General features: G+C 31.0%; 1 protein-coding gene and 2 long non-coding RNA genes across 5 annotated transcripts; 1 reads left to right on the top strand and 2 right to left on the bottom strand.

The window, feature by feature from the left end:
• Positions 1–1,481: 1,481 nt before the first annotated feature.
• Positions 1,482–2,353, bottom strand: LOC145824590 (uncharacterized). Its single transcript, XR_014366371.1, has 2 exons — positions 2,127–2,353; positions 1,482–1,976 (listed from the first exon to the last, which is right to left on the bottom strand). It is a non-coding gene; the product is annotated as an uncharacterized LOC145824590 (long non-coding RNA).
• Positions 2,354–3,227: 874 nt separating this feature from the next.
• LOC145824578 (uncharacterized) lies at positions 3,228–17,827 on the bottom strand. Its single transcript, XR_014366350.1, has 3 exons — positions 17,464–17,827; positions 4,447–4,516; positions 3,228–3,390 (listed from the first exon to the last, which is right to left on the bottom strand). It is a non-coding gene; the product is annotated as an uncharacterized LOC145824578 (long non-coding RNA).
• On the top strand, positions 9,289–13,917 carry LOC145824577 (large ribosomal subunit protein bL35c-like). 3 transcript variants are annotated; one of them, XM_082924656.1, is made up of 4 exons: positions 9,289–9,605; positions 9,688–9,804; positions 12,742–12,779; positions 13,697–13,917. In XM_082924656.1, the coding sequence occupies exons 1-4, from the start codon at positions 9,345–9,347 to the stop codon at positions 13,749–13,751; spliced, it is 471 nt and encodes a 156-aa protein (XP_082780782.1). In that variant the 5' UTR covers positions 9,289–9,344; the 3' UTR covers positions 13,752–13,917. The 3 variants fall into 3 exon arrangements, with proteins under 3 accessions (XP_082780782.1, XP_082780781.1, XP_082780783.1); XM_082924655.1 differs by lacking the exons at positions 12,742–12,779; positions 13,697–13,917 and adding an exon at positions 10,834–12,405; XM_082924657.1 differs by lacking the exon at positions 12,742–12,779 and having other exon boundaries at positions 9,290–9,605.
• Positions 17,828–18,163: the final 336 nt, after the last annotated feature.

Here is an 18,163-nt window from a genome sequence, read left to right as displayed (position 1 = left end):
GTCAACAAAGGTTACTACATTCTTATTTACCATATGTAATATTAATATAAGAGCGAATTACACTAATAGTCCTTATAGTTTGGAACTCGTGTCACTTTGGTTTCTAACTTTTCAATTATGACACATTTGACCCTGAATTTTGAATCTTGTTCTAAATAAAGACAATTCTATTGTTCAATTTTAAAGGCAAAGTCGTCAATTTTATAAAATATTAACTAATTTGACAAAAATAAATGTCCAAAAATATTTTTGAATTTTTAAAAATAATTTCTACCCACTAAAGATAAAATTATGTAAAATTGATAAATCTTTTAGACATTTATTTATTTTTACCAAATTAATTTTTATTATGTGTTTGGATAATGATCATGTAATGAGTGATTGTTAAGCTTTTAATGTGTAATCCATATATTTAATATATGAATTTTTTTAATTTTTAATTTTTTGATTTAATAGATTGGTTTAATAATGATATCAAAGTTGTCGCAATATTTAACTTTTTAAAAAATAGAAACTAATTTAATGAAAATAAAAACAACCACCCATTTCAAAATTATCATCTAAACTCATAATAAAAATTAATTTAGTAAAAAAAATTAAATGTCTAAAAGATTTATCAATTTTACATAATTTTATTTTTAGTGGGTAGAAATAATTTTTTAAAATTCAAAAATATTTTTTTGACATTTATTTTTGTCAAATTAGTTTATATTTTATCAAATCGACAATTTTGCCCTTAAAATTGAATAATGGTATCTTCAATTGTACTTATTTGGAACAAGAGTCAAAATTTAGAATCCAAAGTCAGAGTCAAATATATCACACAATTGAAAAGTTAGGAATCAAAATGATATAAGACCTAAACTATAGAGACCGTTAATGTAATTCACCATTAATCTAATTATTAATAGTACATTAGACTTGTATACATGATATTACATTACAAATACACATTAGTTATGGAACTTATTGCCAATATTGTGTTGACAAAATTTAAAACTTGATATAATATAAAAATATGATAAATCTAAAATTATTGTTGATAAAACAGCTTGATTTTCTCTTAAAGGAAGAGTTATTGTAAAACTTCCACCCAAAAAGACAACAAAAAAATCAAAAAATAAAAAATTTGTCTTCGTAAAATAAATAAATAAATCTTATTTGACCCATTCCCCATTTCTAGTCTAAAGCCACTTAAAAAGAAAATGAAATCAAATAAATAAAATGACCCTTACTAATGCAGTTGAAAGCAATTAACTTGGGCCAAGCCATAGTTAGCTGCAACTGCAGCTTGCAATTCATTCGCAACAATGCTACAACCCCATAAATTTTAGAAAAATAGTTGAGAGCACTAAAAAAGAAGCACTAGGAGAACACTAATGATGTGATAGTGGACCTTTTTTTTATTTTTTTTGACATTTCCAATGCATTAGTACTATTAGTGGTGTTTTTTTGAGTGGTATGAATCATTGTTGTAAATATTATCCAGAAACACCATTGTGTGGTTAAAATTCATCTAAGCCATGAACCCCACACAATACAATCAATCTCAGCCATGCACTAGCGCTCTGAACAGTTTTTTTGGGTCCATGGCTTTAGTGTTTCGTTAGCAATGTCTTTCAAAACAAAAGCAGATGGCCCAAGATAACTTTTCCAACATGGATTCAGTCTGGTGCTGTTAAAAAGCCAACTCTATTCTGTACTACTAGATAAGATAAAGCATAACTATAAACCTTACATTTTTGGGTGCATATGCTGGTTATTAGAACAAACTGAAGCTACCCAGTTCATCTTCCCAAAATCATGATGTGCTGCTTCTTTTTGCCCCAAGTAGATCATCACTTTCACTTTTTACGATACATTGAAAGGATAATGAACAGATCCTATTTATGCCACCGGATTCTTCATTTTAGTTTCAGAAATTATGCCCTCATCAAGACGGCAATAGCCTCCCACTCTAAACTACATATCACATCCTGTTATGGCAACAATTGAAATCATCAGTCATTTTTAGCAAATCCACAGATATATGACATAGCAAAGTAATTTATCTCCAAGAGCAAAATGTTGTACATCTCTTAGATAAAACTGTGTATAGGAGAAAGAGAGAAGAAAAAACACATCACCGAGGGGTTCTGTTGGTCAATGTCAAAGCTGTTGATAGCACATGGTTCAGCCAAGAGTTCAATGGGTTCCTCACTTGTGCAAAGGAACAGTGTGAAACAAATCAACCACCAGATAAGAGACGTTACAGATTGTCTGAAGCAAGTATTCCTTTTGTAGAGAAGGCAAAAGGTTTGAATGGGTCAAAACGAATAATGCATTTAAAAAACCTGACCGTTTAATAAACGGGGTTTAAGTGAGTTGAGTTGAATTTGGCACAAAGGTATGGAAAATTAATCTGATCAACCCATTAACCCGACAAATTAACCAGATCAACCCAACAGGTATACAACTCATTTATAACCCGTTTATTTATATATTTTGACGAGAGTTTAAATGGATGAAATTGGATGGATTCTAAGAAGCATGGACACAGACACGTGACACGACACGAGTACGACACGGACACGCTGACACGTTAATTTTCAAAAAATGTAGGACACGACACGTGAGGGACACGCATGAAATATGTAATTTTATATATTTATTATATGTTATATACATGAATATATCATTAAAAAGATATTAAAAAATACAATATGATACTAATTCCTATAAATTTATATAGTTTTTGTTTTATTATTGTATCTTAAGTTGTTTTGTTCAAACTTATAATTAATTTCACATATGTCTAATTGTTAGACACTTGTATTTAAGCGATGGACACGTATGTCCTTCAAGTGTCCAAAGAGTGTCCAAGTCTTTAAAAAAATTTAAAAAATAGGACACGTTTTGAAGAGTGTCGGACACGTGTCCTGAGAGTGTCCAAAGAGTATCGGTGTCCGACACGGATACGACACGAATACGTCACCTTTTTAGAAGTGTCCATGCTTCTTAGGATGGATTTATAGTTTCTAGTTAAGTGTGCCAGCTCTATCTTTTTGCCACAGAAAACAAGAAATATGAATTCAGCCACTTGGCAAATAAGATGACCTTAAGCCTTTCCACTAGAGCACTCAAATGGAAAAAGCCAAATATGGCAACAAATTTCATACCTTGTTCAACAACAGCAAGGATTCCATCTTCTGAGTAGATCATAACAGGTAACACCTGTGATGTTGACATGTTACCGATGTTTGAAGAATAGCTGTCATACTGGACCTCCCAAATTTCACTCTCAGATAATGAGTGGGACTGAAACTCACCTGCTGCAACCCCAGAAAGAACTATTGGCTGCTGTTGCCACCGAAGATCCCATGCAAATACAGTACCAGAAGAGCCTCCTGCCTTCATGTAAACCAGCATAATAAATAAACAATCTCGAAAAATTTCTCAAATCAGAACACAAAAAGACAACTTATTCGGTTTCCAAATAACCATGTAATCCAATAATTAAACATGGAAGAATTTCAATGTGATCACAAAATCCTTTGAATCATCACCCAGCATGAAATTTAAGCATGCAAGCTTTTTTTTTTAACAGTAAAAAACGGGTTCTCCTTGGAGGCATCATCTTAAATGAATGTTCATAAGCATAATTCCTGTCTGGTATATTTAATATTAAAAGGAAAAAATAAATAAAAAAATAAAAAGAAGCAATAGTTGAGAAATCAAAATTCTTAGACATATGCCATAGAAACAATTTCAATCAGAGTTGGTAGTATTTGCACCAATACATAAATCTCAATGATCATCAAGATGAACATCAACCAGTTACTAAACACAAGCAGAGCTATCTTAGCTACATAATCAGCAGACAATTAGAGATCCTAGTTATCTCAAAAAAGCTAATCAGTTGACTCAAGGACAGAATATCAGCATGCATCTGCAGCAACAGTACAACAGCAAACTTCGTTATAGTGTGGCAATCAAATAAACCATATAATTATATAGCTGCCCAAACCCCTTATAATACCACAATATGATACATTTTGATAAGATCTGTTTCTAACACAAACAACAGTAGGCTTTAGTTTATATTCCAAATCATCATCTTTTGTTATCTTTTCCAAGTCATTACTGAACCTTTTATCAACTAAGAAAAACTACAGACCAATCATAAATATTATCAGCCACTGGATATTCCAAATATACTGTAATTTTGCGCCCCCACCTCAAAAAAAAAAAATTAGGTGAAGAGAGAGAGAGAGAGAGAGAACAATGGGGACAGCTAAAACAAAACCCAATAGTTTGTATACCGCTGTCCTAATGCCTCGGCATTTACTTTCTGATGTTTTTAATTCTTACTTGATGGACACTACATTATGCCCATGAGTTAAGCTTAGTCCATCAAATCTACATATTTTTATGAGAGGAATGAAGAATGAAAAAGTGGCATCTTACAATACAAGTGTGTTTTCTTGATGGATGAATATCAATGGAGTGTACAATCCCAGAAGTAGTTCCATGAGCCCTGCAACATTATCAATATGAAGAATCACATCTTATCACAACAAAAACAAACCATGAAAAAAAAAAACTGCATCTACTCAGATGGACAAAGTTGAACCCAATTGTCAAAATATGCAATTAAGATAGTGCAAACAGAACAAAAATAAACACTGAATTTAGAAACATAATAGAAACTCATCTAAGAAAATGACAAATACCACTTAAGAACACATTAAGCTTCAAAAAATTCCAACATCGGTATGTTCAAATTATAAACAAATTATGCACTCCTCATGATCCTTGCATGTGAAGCGTATCACAATCCATCTTTTCTCTTTAGTTTATTTTCCCAAAATCATAACTTTATTTGATAAGAAGCCAATTTTATCAGAACATATAGGAAATAGGTCCCCTTAACACATTAGAGCACAAAAAAACAATTGATTTCAGTTCAAATGAATAATATCATGGCTCCAAAAAAAAAAAAAAGTCTGAAATGAAAAAGAAATAAATAAATAAAGAACCTGAGTGGAGAACAAAACAATTCTCATAACGAGCCATGTTCAAAAAGGGGAATGAATGAAAATCTCACTAAAATGCGCTAATTAGAGGCTTTAACCTCGTGTACTGGCCTCCAAAACTCTACCAGACATGAAAACGTGATTAATAGGTGACGACTGCTAAATTAGCTGAAACCTTCAAGTATATAAAATCACAGAACTCTTTGTACTCTTAAATATTACTTGCCAGCAAGTTACACTTACAGGCAGATTGAACTAACCCAAAGCTCAAGCGATCACCCTTTAAAGCCAACAACATAAGCTATAAACATTTCCAACCATTATTTAGAACACACCTTTAAACCCACCTCATATTGATAAAAGTACGTAATTACACACCTTTAAGGTGTGTCAAGATGGAATCCAGATCCTCTCCAACACTTTCTTCATACAACCATCATCTGACACTTTATCCAAATACCACAAGTGATAGTGACTAGCTATTGAATTGTGGCATTTGGGATAAGTGTTGAATGATGATTATATAAAGTAAGTGTTGGAACTGGAAAGGATCTTCCCCTAAGACGTACCCAAAATAAAGGTTCATTTTCGTATGGGGTCGGCAACTAATAGGCATGATAAATTTATGACATCTCCAGAATCCAAAGCCAAATTGAACTAGGACTTGAAAAATTCAGCCTAAATTGTAGTTTTCACTAGTAAAAGATAAAAGACAATAGTAGAGCAACCCATGCAATCTGCACATGACTCTCACTGAAATATATTTCAGATTGACATTCCTTTCTAATTTTTAATTTAATATTTATCTTTACTTTTAAAAAAATGGGAAGATTCCCTAACCCTATCTCATGTTTTGACTCCTCTGCCTTCTTAATTTTATACTATTTTTTACCCATTTAATTTTATTATAAATAGGAGAAAAACAATTAAAAACACAGCGGAGATTGCTCCATACAAGGATTGTAGGCCTTATACTAAAATTTTGATGAACGGAAAATTGAAAACTAGCTGCCTAGTAATACCCAGACTAATCAATGGGAACCATGCAATTGTAGGGAATCACAAGCAGAAAAGAGCCCCAACATAAATAATCATCCATCTCTTTTTAAATCTTTCCAAAAGGAAATAAGGATTAGGGATCTTGTCTCTCTTCCAAGCAGAAAATGGTAGTCACTTACATGTTTCGGTTTATTTTTTTAGGGATAAAAGTGATTTTCTCAAAATGTAAAATTACACATTTAGGCAATTTGAATTATAGAAGTTTTGGATTTTTCCTCATTCTAGAACAAATCTCACATTATGAACAAAAACCTAATACTCTAATATAGCACTCTAATAACGTAACGCTTCAATGTAACACATAAAAAACTCATTGGTTTATTTTTCCTAAACGTAACAACGTAACACTAAAAAAAATTCTTTGGTGTATTTTTTCCAAACGTAATGCTCCAATGTAAAAATTATATATATATATATATATATAATTCTTAGTGTACTTTTTCCAAGCGTAACACTTCAATCAGTGTAATTCCAAACGTAACACTCCAATATAATATACTCTAATGTAACACACAAAAACACTAAAAAAACTCTTTAGTGTACTTTTTTTTTTTTTCAAAAGTAACACCCAAGCTTGAAATTATACATTTGTTCAAAACTTACTAAGGAATATTTATACTCCTTTTGGAATGATTTGAAGAATATCACATTCATTTTTTATTTTTTATTTTTAGTGTTACATTAGAGTGTTATGTTTAGAAAAAATACACTAAGAAATTTTTTTTTTTGTATTACATTGGAGCATTACGTTTGGAAAAAGTAAACCAAAGAATTTTATTGTGTGTTACATTAAAGTATTACACTAAGGAATTTTTTTAAAGTGTTGTATTGAAGTGTTACGTTTAGAAAAAGTATACTAAGGAGTTTTTTTGTGTGTTACATTAGAATGTTACGTTAAAGAGTTTTTATTTGTTGTATTAGAGTGTTACACTAATGATTTTTTTAGAGGATTATATTAGAGTGTTACATTTGAAAAAGTACAACAAGAAATTTTTTTGTATGTTACATTAAAGTGTTACACTAAGAAGTTTTTGTGTGTTACATTAGAGTGTTACATTAAGGAGTTTTGTTGTGTGTTATATTAGAGAGTTACGTTTGAAAAAAATACACTAAGGAGTTTTTTGTGTGTGTTACATTAGAGTGTTACAATAAGAAATTTTTGTGTGTGTTACTTTAAAGTGTTATACTAAGGAATTTTTTTGGAGTGTTATATTGGAATGTTGCGTTTGGAAAAACTATAGTAAGGGTTTTTTTTTATGTGTTACATTAGTATTACGTTTGGATATTAATTAATGTTAATGTTATAATGTCAATGTTACAATAGAGACGAACACCACACACACACACACACAAAAAAAAAAAAAAAACGACCGCCACACCAATAACACCACAAACGGAGTAACATCATCCACCTACAAATCACTCCACTAAATCCTTACAAAAAAAAAAAAAAAAAATAGAAACATAAAAACCTACCTCATCCATGCACATCCAACATTAGGAAAAAATTCAAACAAAATCACACACAAGAGCAAACAAGTAAACTTTCAAACCCCAAATCAAGGAAATACAACATACCCAAAATTAAAAAGACTAATTGGTTTGAAAGAAAACTTCTAGGACTAAATGGAATAACTTTTTTCCAAATGGGATTTATGAGTGATTTTTCCTTTTTTTTTTTTTAGAGTTGCTATTTACACACTATTTTGTTCCAAATATGTATATATTTTTTTCCCCTTATCGTATATAGTTACTATTGTCACTTTACGTTACTTCAAATAAATTTCTTTTTTTATGTATAATAAAGATAATGAAAAGAGTGTCTTTGGAATAAAGTAGGAATTTTTTTTTTTGGACAAATTATCAACACCGCTCTTGAGGTTTGACTAAAATATGGATTCTTCCTTGAGGTTTGGAAAATTATAAATTGCCTCATGAGGTTTATATTTGCATAACAAATAAGGGAGTAATTTGTTATGCAAATATAAACCTAAATGATCAATTTGTTATGCAAATATAAACCTCAATAGTCAATTTGTAATGCAAATATAAATTTCAGAGAACGGGATGTAATTTCTCAAATTTCATAGGTGAATCTGTATTTTAGTCAAACCTCAAGAAGTGTTGTTAATTTACCTTTTTTTAAAAATAATAATAATAATAATAAAAACTTAAAATGTGTCATTTGGAGAAAAAGGTCATTACGACGGTGGCATGCGACAACCCCTTTTCTCTTTGTTAGTTCAGTCACTACAATTAGGGATTAGGTTAATATACATTTATTTTGGTAGTTAACTCACAAGGTCTTCATTGAAGTAATAAAAAAGCTTGCGTCCGTTTGGTTGAATTTTGAATTATATTTTTTCAAAATTGAAAATCTAAAACTTATGTGATTTTCACAACATATATTTCAAAACTTTTTTTAAATTCAAGTTTTAAAACAAAAAACTTGTTTGATTAAGATTTCCACAAACACGTTTTCAAAACTCAATTGCCCAAGCACACAAACCTCAACTCAAAAACCCAGCCTAGTAGTAGTTTTTAATTTTAGGTGATTTTTATCATTTTACTCTAACACATGTGCGCGCGCACAAAAAAAAAAAAATAATAATAATAAATAATAATAATAATAATTTGTGTATGTTAGCAAAATGATAATGCAAAAGAAAGCTTGCTTGTTTTCTCTTTTTAGAAAACACTTTTCAGAAAATTTTATTTTTTTATTTTCTGTGTTTTTTTTATTTTTACTGAATTTTTTTAATATTTTAAATAATTTTTTTACTTTTTAGATACACTTAACATAAATACGCCTAAAAAGTAAAAAAATTGTAAAAAAAATCTTTTAAAAATTCACCAAATACCAAAAACATAAAAAAAAATACAAGAATTCAGTACATTTTTTGTATTTTTATGTATTTATTAATTTTTTAAAATATTTTTTCACAAATTTTTTACTTTTTAGATACATCTAACTAAAGTGCATCTAAAAAAGTAAAAAAAAAATGTTTAAAATTTAAAAAATATTCACTAAAAATAAAAGAATACGAAAACAAAAAAATTCAATTTTTAAAAAACTTAATCCAGAAAACTCAAACCAAACACACTGAATATTTTTCTGATTTTATATCTACTTAATTTACATGCATTTTTTATTATAAAATTACTTAATAACGAAAAACTAATGATGATTATAATTAAAATATAAGTTATTTTTTTGAGTATTTTTTTTTTTAACCAACCAAAACAACAAATAGCAGAGAGAAAGCAACAATGGCGTCCTCCTCAACAGCAACCTTCTGTTTTGCTTTCAAAGTCTCATCCCCAATTGCTCGCTCTTCTATTACTAGTCTTCGTACCACTCCTGCCATTGTTCGCCTCTCACAATTCACCAAGAAATCCTCACTCAACCTCAGTTCCTCACACACCATATCTGGCTTCTCCCCAATCCTTCCTCGTCTCAGCTTTCCCACTCCAACCCCCCCATCTCTCACCGTCGTCTCTGCAAAAGGCTACAAAATGAAAACCCACAAGGTCTTTCTCTCTATCTCTGTGTGTTTTGTAGGTAATTGAGGAATTGGGTACTTATTTGATATGTTTTTTGGGGTGTTTTTAGGCTTCGGCGAAGCGATTTCGAGTCACGGGTAGTGGGAAGATTATGAGGAGGAGAGCTGGGAAGCAGCATTTGCTTGGAAAGAAGAATACCAAGAGGAAATTGCGACTCTCCAAGATGGTTAGGGCTTTTTTTTTCCTCTTTTAACTCATTCTCAATCTCTTCTTTATGCATAATTTTATTGCTATTCGATTGTTTCACCCTTTTATTTAGTAGTTATGTGTTAGAATAGGAGGTATTAATTGGGTTTTTATTTCATTCAATTTCTCTGTTTATATATATATATATATATATACACACACGTGTGCATTGTTGTCAAATCGCAAATTGAATCCTAAATTGTTTTGCCAAAATAGAGAATAGTGAACAGTATTGAATCGTGAGTCATAAGATTAATTTTATAAATCATAGTGTTCAAAATGATGTGAAAATAAATATAACTAATTTTTATATACGTATATACGTATAACATCATGTATATGAATATAACTAATTGTTCTTTTCTATATGTCTTGATAGTTTGGTGAACACCATGTGATTTCATGCATTATGTAAGAGAAAAACAAAAATAGAATATAACTGAATCGTAACAAATCATAGTGAATCGCAAATTGAATTGCACGATTCACTCAATTTCCGATGCAACATCACGATTCGAATCGTTTTTGTTAAAACTCATATTGAATCATATGAATCAAATTGTGAATCGTACAATTCTAACAACCATGCATGTATGTGTGTATATGATAAGTAAAGATCAATATTAGTTCTTTAGATATGATTAGGCTTGGAAGATGAAAGCTAAAATCCATTGGTACGATTGACATTCATTCGATCATAATTTGTTATGAAGTTTGAAGTTTTCTAAGGAATCCAATATTGGATAGCGATTTCAAGATTTCAACCTTGAAGTTTATTTATTCAGCTGTTACTTTGGGGCCTATTTAGATAGAATTGGGCCAAATGATCTATTTTGTGTACCAACTTGGTTGAGTTTTAATTAATGAATTTTGGAAGCCTCTTGTGTTAGAGATAAAGCTGAATTTGGATTGGTATTCTCATCATAATGGCTACCAGATTGATAATAGAATGACTTGTCTATTCTTAAGCTGAAGGCCTTAAGCTAGTTACTTCTGATGAATCAATAAGGTTATGATGAGGCTGATCCATGGCAAAGAAAGGGCTATTATAGGCAGGCCTTGTAAGGCTGATTATGTTCCTCTGCAAGGAAGCTTCATGGGGATTTGTAGCAGTCAATATTTATATGTTTCGGTGCAACAACTAAGGAATTCTTAAACCTAGAAGCAAGCAGAAGTTGATATTGCTCTTTTGCTCTGTTGTTTATTTTATTTTCTTTAAGAGACTTCTTATCTCCTTTTTACCTTTCTTTCCTTCAATTTTCTTTTAGATAAATTAGCCACATTGCGAAAACCTTGAGCAGGCTGCATGTACTTACTAGCAGTGAGGAAACATAGGGTGTTATGATTGAAAAATTACTGCTTCTTAAGGAAAAAAGACTTGGAAAGGTGCTGAATGATGAATTTGGTGTTAGAATCTAAATGGATTTTTGGTATTACATATCAAAGATACCAGATTAGTAGATACCAGATTAGTTGTGTAAACTTCTATTGACAAAGTACGAAATAGATGGAGGCATAATACACATGCAAAAATGGAAATATTTTTCAATAAGTACTGGTGGGTATGGATATAATATAATTTTACGAGTGTACCACCTTGACAAAGTTTTGATATTTTATTTTGGAATTTTTTTATACATGCCTATGAATAAGCCTATATGTTATAGGTTTTGTAGACTTGGTTTGGATATTAATTAATTGAAAATTGATTTGTGAAATTGGTTCCTCCCCTTTTTTCTCTGTCTGCTTCGTGCTTCTCTATATTTCTTCTCCTCCTTTACTTTGCTTCTAGTGCTGCATCACATCATAGTTGTCAAATCGTGAATCGAAATGACCTGTACCGAATCACGAATCGAATCGAATCGAATCGTGGATCGTAAAGATTTGGTCATTTTTTATAAATTACTTAGAAAAATATATCTACACACTTATATGTTAAATATATCTTATAAATATAAAATATTTAGACTTAAATCAATGAACATGGTGTTTTGAATGATAAGCACGTGGCCTACTAGGTAAGAAGTTAACACATGTTTCCATGTAAGATCACCATCATATTTTTTTCCTTTTTTTAGATATTGCTTATCAACCATTCTTAATAAAAAAAGTAAACAAAGGCAAACTCTCAATTTCTAAATAATAATAACTTAAAACACCATATTGATATTTCATAAGCGTATATCATTATTTCTACTTCAATGTTACCTCACCCATATAATATTGAAGTGCCTTTCTTTCAATAAAATAGCAATAGATAATTCATATTGTAAGTTACTTCTTCTTTTTTTTTTCTTTTGATCAGCAACAAACAAGAATATATTGAGGCACAAAGCCAAAGAGAGGAGGATGAGGCATCCTTAGAAAATACACTATAATTTCTTTTAATAAAAATAAAAATAAAAAAAAAATGAGAAGAAAGGTTAAAACATATTGTGTCTGACTCACTCAATTTGATTTGATCCCATTGAAAACTCCGTCATCTCCAAAATAACAACAAATCATATATATATGTTAGTTATTTTTGTACTAAACACTATTAGAAGTTGTATTATGCCATTTTAACTTTAAAAAAATAAAATAAATAAAAAAAATAGAGAAAAAGGGAATCAAAATATGACAGTCATGATAGTTTTTAGAATTGCATGAATCGTAAAAATTGAATCAAATCATGAATCAATAGTGAATCGTGTGATTCACTAGAGATTCACATCAAAATAGACTCACTCATAGATCTGTATCGATTTTGCAAAAGAATGCAAATAAAATCATGAATCGTAAAATTCTCATAGCAAAGCATCACATGTTGATGTTGACAAGGCAACTTCATGACAATTAGCTTTAAGAAAGATTGTCTGTGGTGATCATGGTGAGAGTTCTCTCAAGTATTGATTATTTTGTCCACTTGTTATTGCAGACGATGAAAGGGTTTATGTGGCTCATTTCAAACCCAAGGCCTGACTTCTTACCTTTGGAATCTAAGCTTTAGCAGAAATTTAGATTGTGTTTGATTGGAGGATTTGATGAGAGAAATGGAAAGAGAAAGGGAAAGGGAAATAGAAAGAAAAAGAGAAAGAATTGATAGGACTCAAATTCCAAGTCATGTTTGGTTGAGTTGAGAATTTGAGAAAAAAGAGGCTAAGTGAACCAAAAGACAAAAAAGTGGGATTGCATTTCCCTCTCATTTTCATTTTCCCTGTGTTTTCCATGATAACCAAACAAAAAGTGAGATTGTATTTCCTTTTCTCTTTCTATTTCTCTCATTAAATCCTCCAAACAAACACAGCCTTAGGGGTCATTTGGCAATAGGCTAATTTAGCCAAAAGGTCAAAAAGTCACTTAAAAAAAAAAAAAGCCAAAAAATCAAAAGGCCATACAAAAAAGCACGTTTTTTCATAAAAAGCCATTCCCAAACACTTCATTTTTTTTCACCCATATTTTAGCCAAAGAGCCACAAAAAAAACCACTTCCCAAACAAATTGAATATTGTGATGTAATCCCCCCCCGCCCCCCCCCCCAAAACTCTTTTAAGCCTTTCTCTGCAACGAGAGAGAGCTTGGACCTTGAAAATTTAATGAGTAACATTTACCCAAATGAATGATGGTATGATATCTAGGGAAATGAACTAGTTGCCCATGTGTCATGAAAAACAAAATGAACACATTTTAAATGATCATTGCTAATATATATATATATATATATCAGTGACTGGTTGATATTGCCATTGATCTGGAATCACAGTTTTTGATATTTTGATAGAGAATTGTTTACAAGTAAGAAAAATAAATTCAAAAGAATAGAACATATGCTGATATCAATATGTTGATCCTTCAGTTATTTCTCAATTTTGATTGAATTTTGTTCTCTTACAGCTACAAGTTAACCGCAGTGACTATGACAATGTCATTGGTGCCTTGCCATATCTGAAGGTAAATCGTCAAAATTAGAGGTGATGTTTCAATTGTTTTGGAAGATGATTTCTCCCGTTTTGTGTAAACTATAAAGGAATCTATTAATGGTTCAAGTTCTTCTAATCAACTTGTGTAATGAAATTTTTTAACCTTGAAGTTCAAATTCAATTTTATTGAGTAAACGGAAATGCAGTCATAGGATGGACACAACACACACAATATGATGAAGTTGGTTTTCATGGGGATTGAGTTTTGCACAGCTTTGTTCCTTGCAGCTTTCAAGCACTGGTAACTTTAGCTTTCTTGGCACTGCATTCGGGTGTTTTTATTTATTTATTGTGTAGCATGCCAAGACTAGTTAACAGATAGTTGTATTAAATTAAAGGGTCTACTTAAATTTGCATCAATATTGGTTTCAGTTAACTGCTGTTTATTTTTTTATCAACCATTAGCAAGTAAGTAGACCATCGATAAGTGGTATTTTTGGGCAAAAGTTCGATGGCTCTTTAAACCACTGCCATGTGGTAGCAACTGTTAGGTTTTATCTATAATGGGTTTGCTTGATTAACCATTTCCTCTCTGTAGAGGCCTAAATTTGAAATATTTGTTATCCTTGCACTACTCCATGGTCATGAATGTCTATCCCATCTCCTTTTGCCTCATGATCTTGCATCATATTTCTCAAACATTTATTTTTGCAATTTTTCTTTTTGGAAAAATTAGGACCATAGTTCTTGTAGTTTTTCTTTTGTGTCAATTTAGTTTTTGTAGTTCTAATTACATCAATTTTACCTTTGAATTTTTCACATTTTGTCAATTTAGTCCAATTGATAATGGCTCTTCATAAACTACACTAAAACCAGAGAGCAAACTAGTCTATTCGCTCTCTTAAAAGTGATTGAGGGGTTGGCAACCAATTTAAAATGTTGCATTCTCTTTTGAATGCACTATTTCTGCCTTGATTTCTGTTCAATTTCTTGACAGATGTTATCAATCGGACTAAATTAACACAATGTGAAAAATTAAAGAGTGAAATTGCTATAATTGGAACTACATAGATCAAATCGACACAAGAGGTGAATTAGCGAGGGTACACCTATAATTTTTCTGTTTTATACATCTTTGGGGATTGTATGCTTTTTTCACCACGTAAAAATATGTTCTATGCCATGTGGTAGTTCATTCCTGCAAAAAAATTACGTTAATTGTATAATCTATAGTCCCTTGATCGGAAAATATTTGTCAACGGTAAATATGATTTTTAAAATAAATTGTTAATAAAAATGTATTCTGACAAAGGACTATTGATATCCGATTAATGTGATTTTTTGCAGGGATAAAGTACTGGACGAACTCTACACATTGAATGTTTCAGATTATTGAAACGGAACTCGTGGTGGGCTCCATAGATCCAACAATAGTGGACTGGAGAAATGCCCATCCATTTCTCTTATTGTAAGGTCTCTCCTAAATGGCCATTCTGTGATGATGTTAGGTTCATTACCTCCTAACATGTTTGCCATGGTCAATTGCAACTTCTTTTTACAGCACAGTTATAATCTAACCTAGGGGAGGGGGAGGGGGAGGGGGAGGTGAGACTCAAAACCCAGACTTGGGGTCTAGTGAAAGGGGCCCTTACCACTTGGGCTACCCTTTTGTCTCAACTGCAAAATGTCGTTGACAGCAAGGCAGGCAAGTGGTATGACAAAGAACTGACGAAACTTTTGAGTTTTATATAAATGGGTTGCATAGTGCTCTTATTAAATTCCTATTAATAGTGAGAGATCTAATCACACATGCATGCTATTTTCTCCTATACTTTTCAGAAAAATGTTTCTTAATTGAGGATTACAATAATCTATTCACCCAAATCTCTTCTAGTTAAATATCCATCTTAGCAAAAATTATATGTATATTTCATGGGTCATTATCGGGTAATTTTATTTTCACAAACTAATTTCTATCCGTTCATACACTTAATGAAGAATTTTCTTAATATACTTTCGTCCTGCAATAAAAATATCTAGGACAAAAATATCATGATATCCATATCTTGTTGCACCCAAATCCCAATTCTAAGACACCACAACTATCCTCCATCAATTGCGTCACCTCTCTCTTCTGCCATCTCCTCTTGTTGTCTCTTTTTCTTTTGCCTGCGACCACCTTCTGGTATGAGTCATACAATCTTACAAGTCTCTCGCCGCGAACCACTCACTTTCGAGTTGACTGTGGAGGTTTATGATGGAAAGGGGATGAGCTGATAGAGTGGTGGTAACGGCCGTGAATGATGAGTTGGTGGATGAAACAAAATTTTGAGCTCTGAAATTGAAGATAAGAGTATTATTAGAGTAAATGGATGCGTATTGAGAATTTTTTTATTTTTTTGTTGTGTATTGAAAAAGTGTGCATTGAGTTGAATCGGTGTGAATAGAATTACCCTTTATTATTGTTCTACTGATATGTTGTATTCATCTTTTCAATCGATTCTTAAAGAAATTGCATACAATTTGATTTTGATCCATGCTTTTAATGGTGGCTATTAGCATATAAGAAAACGAATGCAAAAAATTTGATCAAAACAACGCATATATAGTTCTCATTTGGGATGAGTTAATTTAACCTAGTTAAAAAAATTGTGTTTGAGATAAATTTTTATTTTTTTAGTATTTGATGGTTGTGAGAAAAAAAGTAAAATGATTATAATTTAGATGACTAAATTAGCTTGTTTTGTCTGTATTAATTAATTTAACCAAAATAGTTCATGCCAAACGAGGCTATAATATATGTACATGAATTAGTTTTATGAAAGTGCGCTCAAAAGTTTTTTTTTTTTTTTGCTATTGTCCACCAAAATTAACAATTATTTTGTTGCTTTCCTCTATTAAAAAAATATGATAGTGTATGCATAGTTATTTTTAGGATAAATTACAAACACACCCTTGAAGTTTACTTAAATTACAAATTACTCTCTATGGTTTTAGAAATTATATTATACCCCTAAGATTTTTAATTTCATAACAAATAGGTCCTTTTATTAATAAATTATCAAATTAATTAACAGTTTTAATAATGTTAAAATTTTATTTCAATTAATAATTCAGATAATTTTATTATTGAATAAGTGAACAGTTAGAAATTTCACTTTTTCAATTAATTCTGTTAAATAAAAAATTCTGACAGGAAGGTATTTGTAATTTTTCAAATTACAGGAGGCAATTTGTATTACAAGTAAACCTCAGGGGATGTATTTGTAATTTACCCTTATTTTTAATTAATGTGCTAAAAAAATGTTATTCAACAACCATCCTAATAATTGATTCCTCAAATATTAAAAAAAAAATAAAAAATAGAGTGAATGTTTTTCAATCCTTAAATCAAAACATGAACAGCTCATAATATTTTTAAATCCCTCAATCAACAAACACATGAACAAATATTAAAATTTTTTAAACCCTAAATCAGAACATGAACATATCTCATAATATTTTTCAAACTCTAAATCAAAATATGAACAAATCAAAATATTTTACAAACACTAAATGAAAACATAACAATAAGAAACAGAGAATCGGAAAATCAAAAACAAGAAAATGAAAAATACTTAGAAACCCCTAAATCAACCATGATTAGAGAATCAAAATATGAAGTTTTAACCAACAAAAAGCTACAAATTATAAATCAAATCATCAAAAATAAAAAAACCCAAAATGAATAAAGAGAGATACCTCAATATCTGGAGAATAACCCTCTTTTAGGATTGAAGATCTAGCTTCACACATCTGAAAGAAACTCACAGATTGAACTTCGAAGATAGAAAAACAAGGAGAAGCTTTGATTTGTTACATGAGAGGGAGCAAAAGAGAAACATAGACTTTGGATTGCTTTGTTTTTTCTGATTCGATCTTCTCTTTCTTTATATATTTGTTTTTCCTTTTCAATGTTTCTCCTTGAAAAATGATGGAGCCTTTTTAGTTTTCCTCTTTGAAAAAGGAGTTGACAGAAGTAGCTTTGTGAAGTGTGAGAGACACAAACAGACTTTTGTGAAGTGTGAGAGACAAACATTGTAAACTGTGAAGCGTATATGAAACGCTTGGTAGGTGGGTGGGTGGGTGGGTTAAAAGAGAAAAACAAAAGACAATTGAAATATCACAAACTAATTAAATCAAGACAGGTGTACATTATTTGTCGGTCTGGTCAGTTTCGACAGATGAAAAAAAATACAAAAACCACTACCGACTGTGAATCTGAAAAAATCAAATAAAATGAACCACAGCCGACCATCTACCTTGTCGAGACCGTTCGTTATGTGTCAAGTTCGGTCAATTCGGGCAGGTTCGGCAGGCGGACGGTTTCCATGAACAACTATAGATGGATGGCTACGGGTTGGATCGGGCCCTAACCCCGATTACCCTCCGTCACCGTTTG

Source organism: Camellia sinensis, chromosome 4, assembly GCF_055761805.1.
Source record: "Camellia sinensis isolate YWXY chromosome 4, ASM5576180v1, whole genome shotgun sequence".
NCBI classification, from domain to species: Eukaryota; Viridiplantae; Streptophyta; class Magnoliopsida; order Ericales; family Theaceae; genus Camellia; species Camellia sinensis.
The sequence above is the reverse complement of the archived record's forward strand: the minus strand, read 5'-3'. Positions and strand labels throughout refer to the sequence as shown.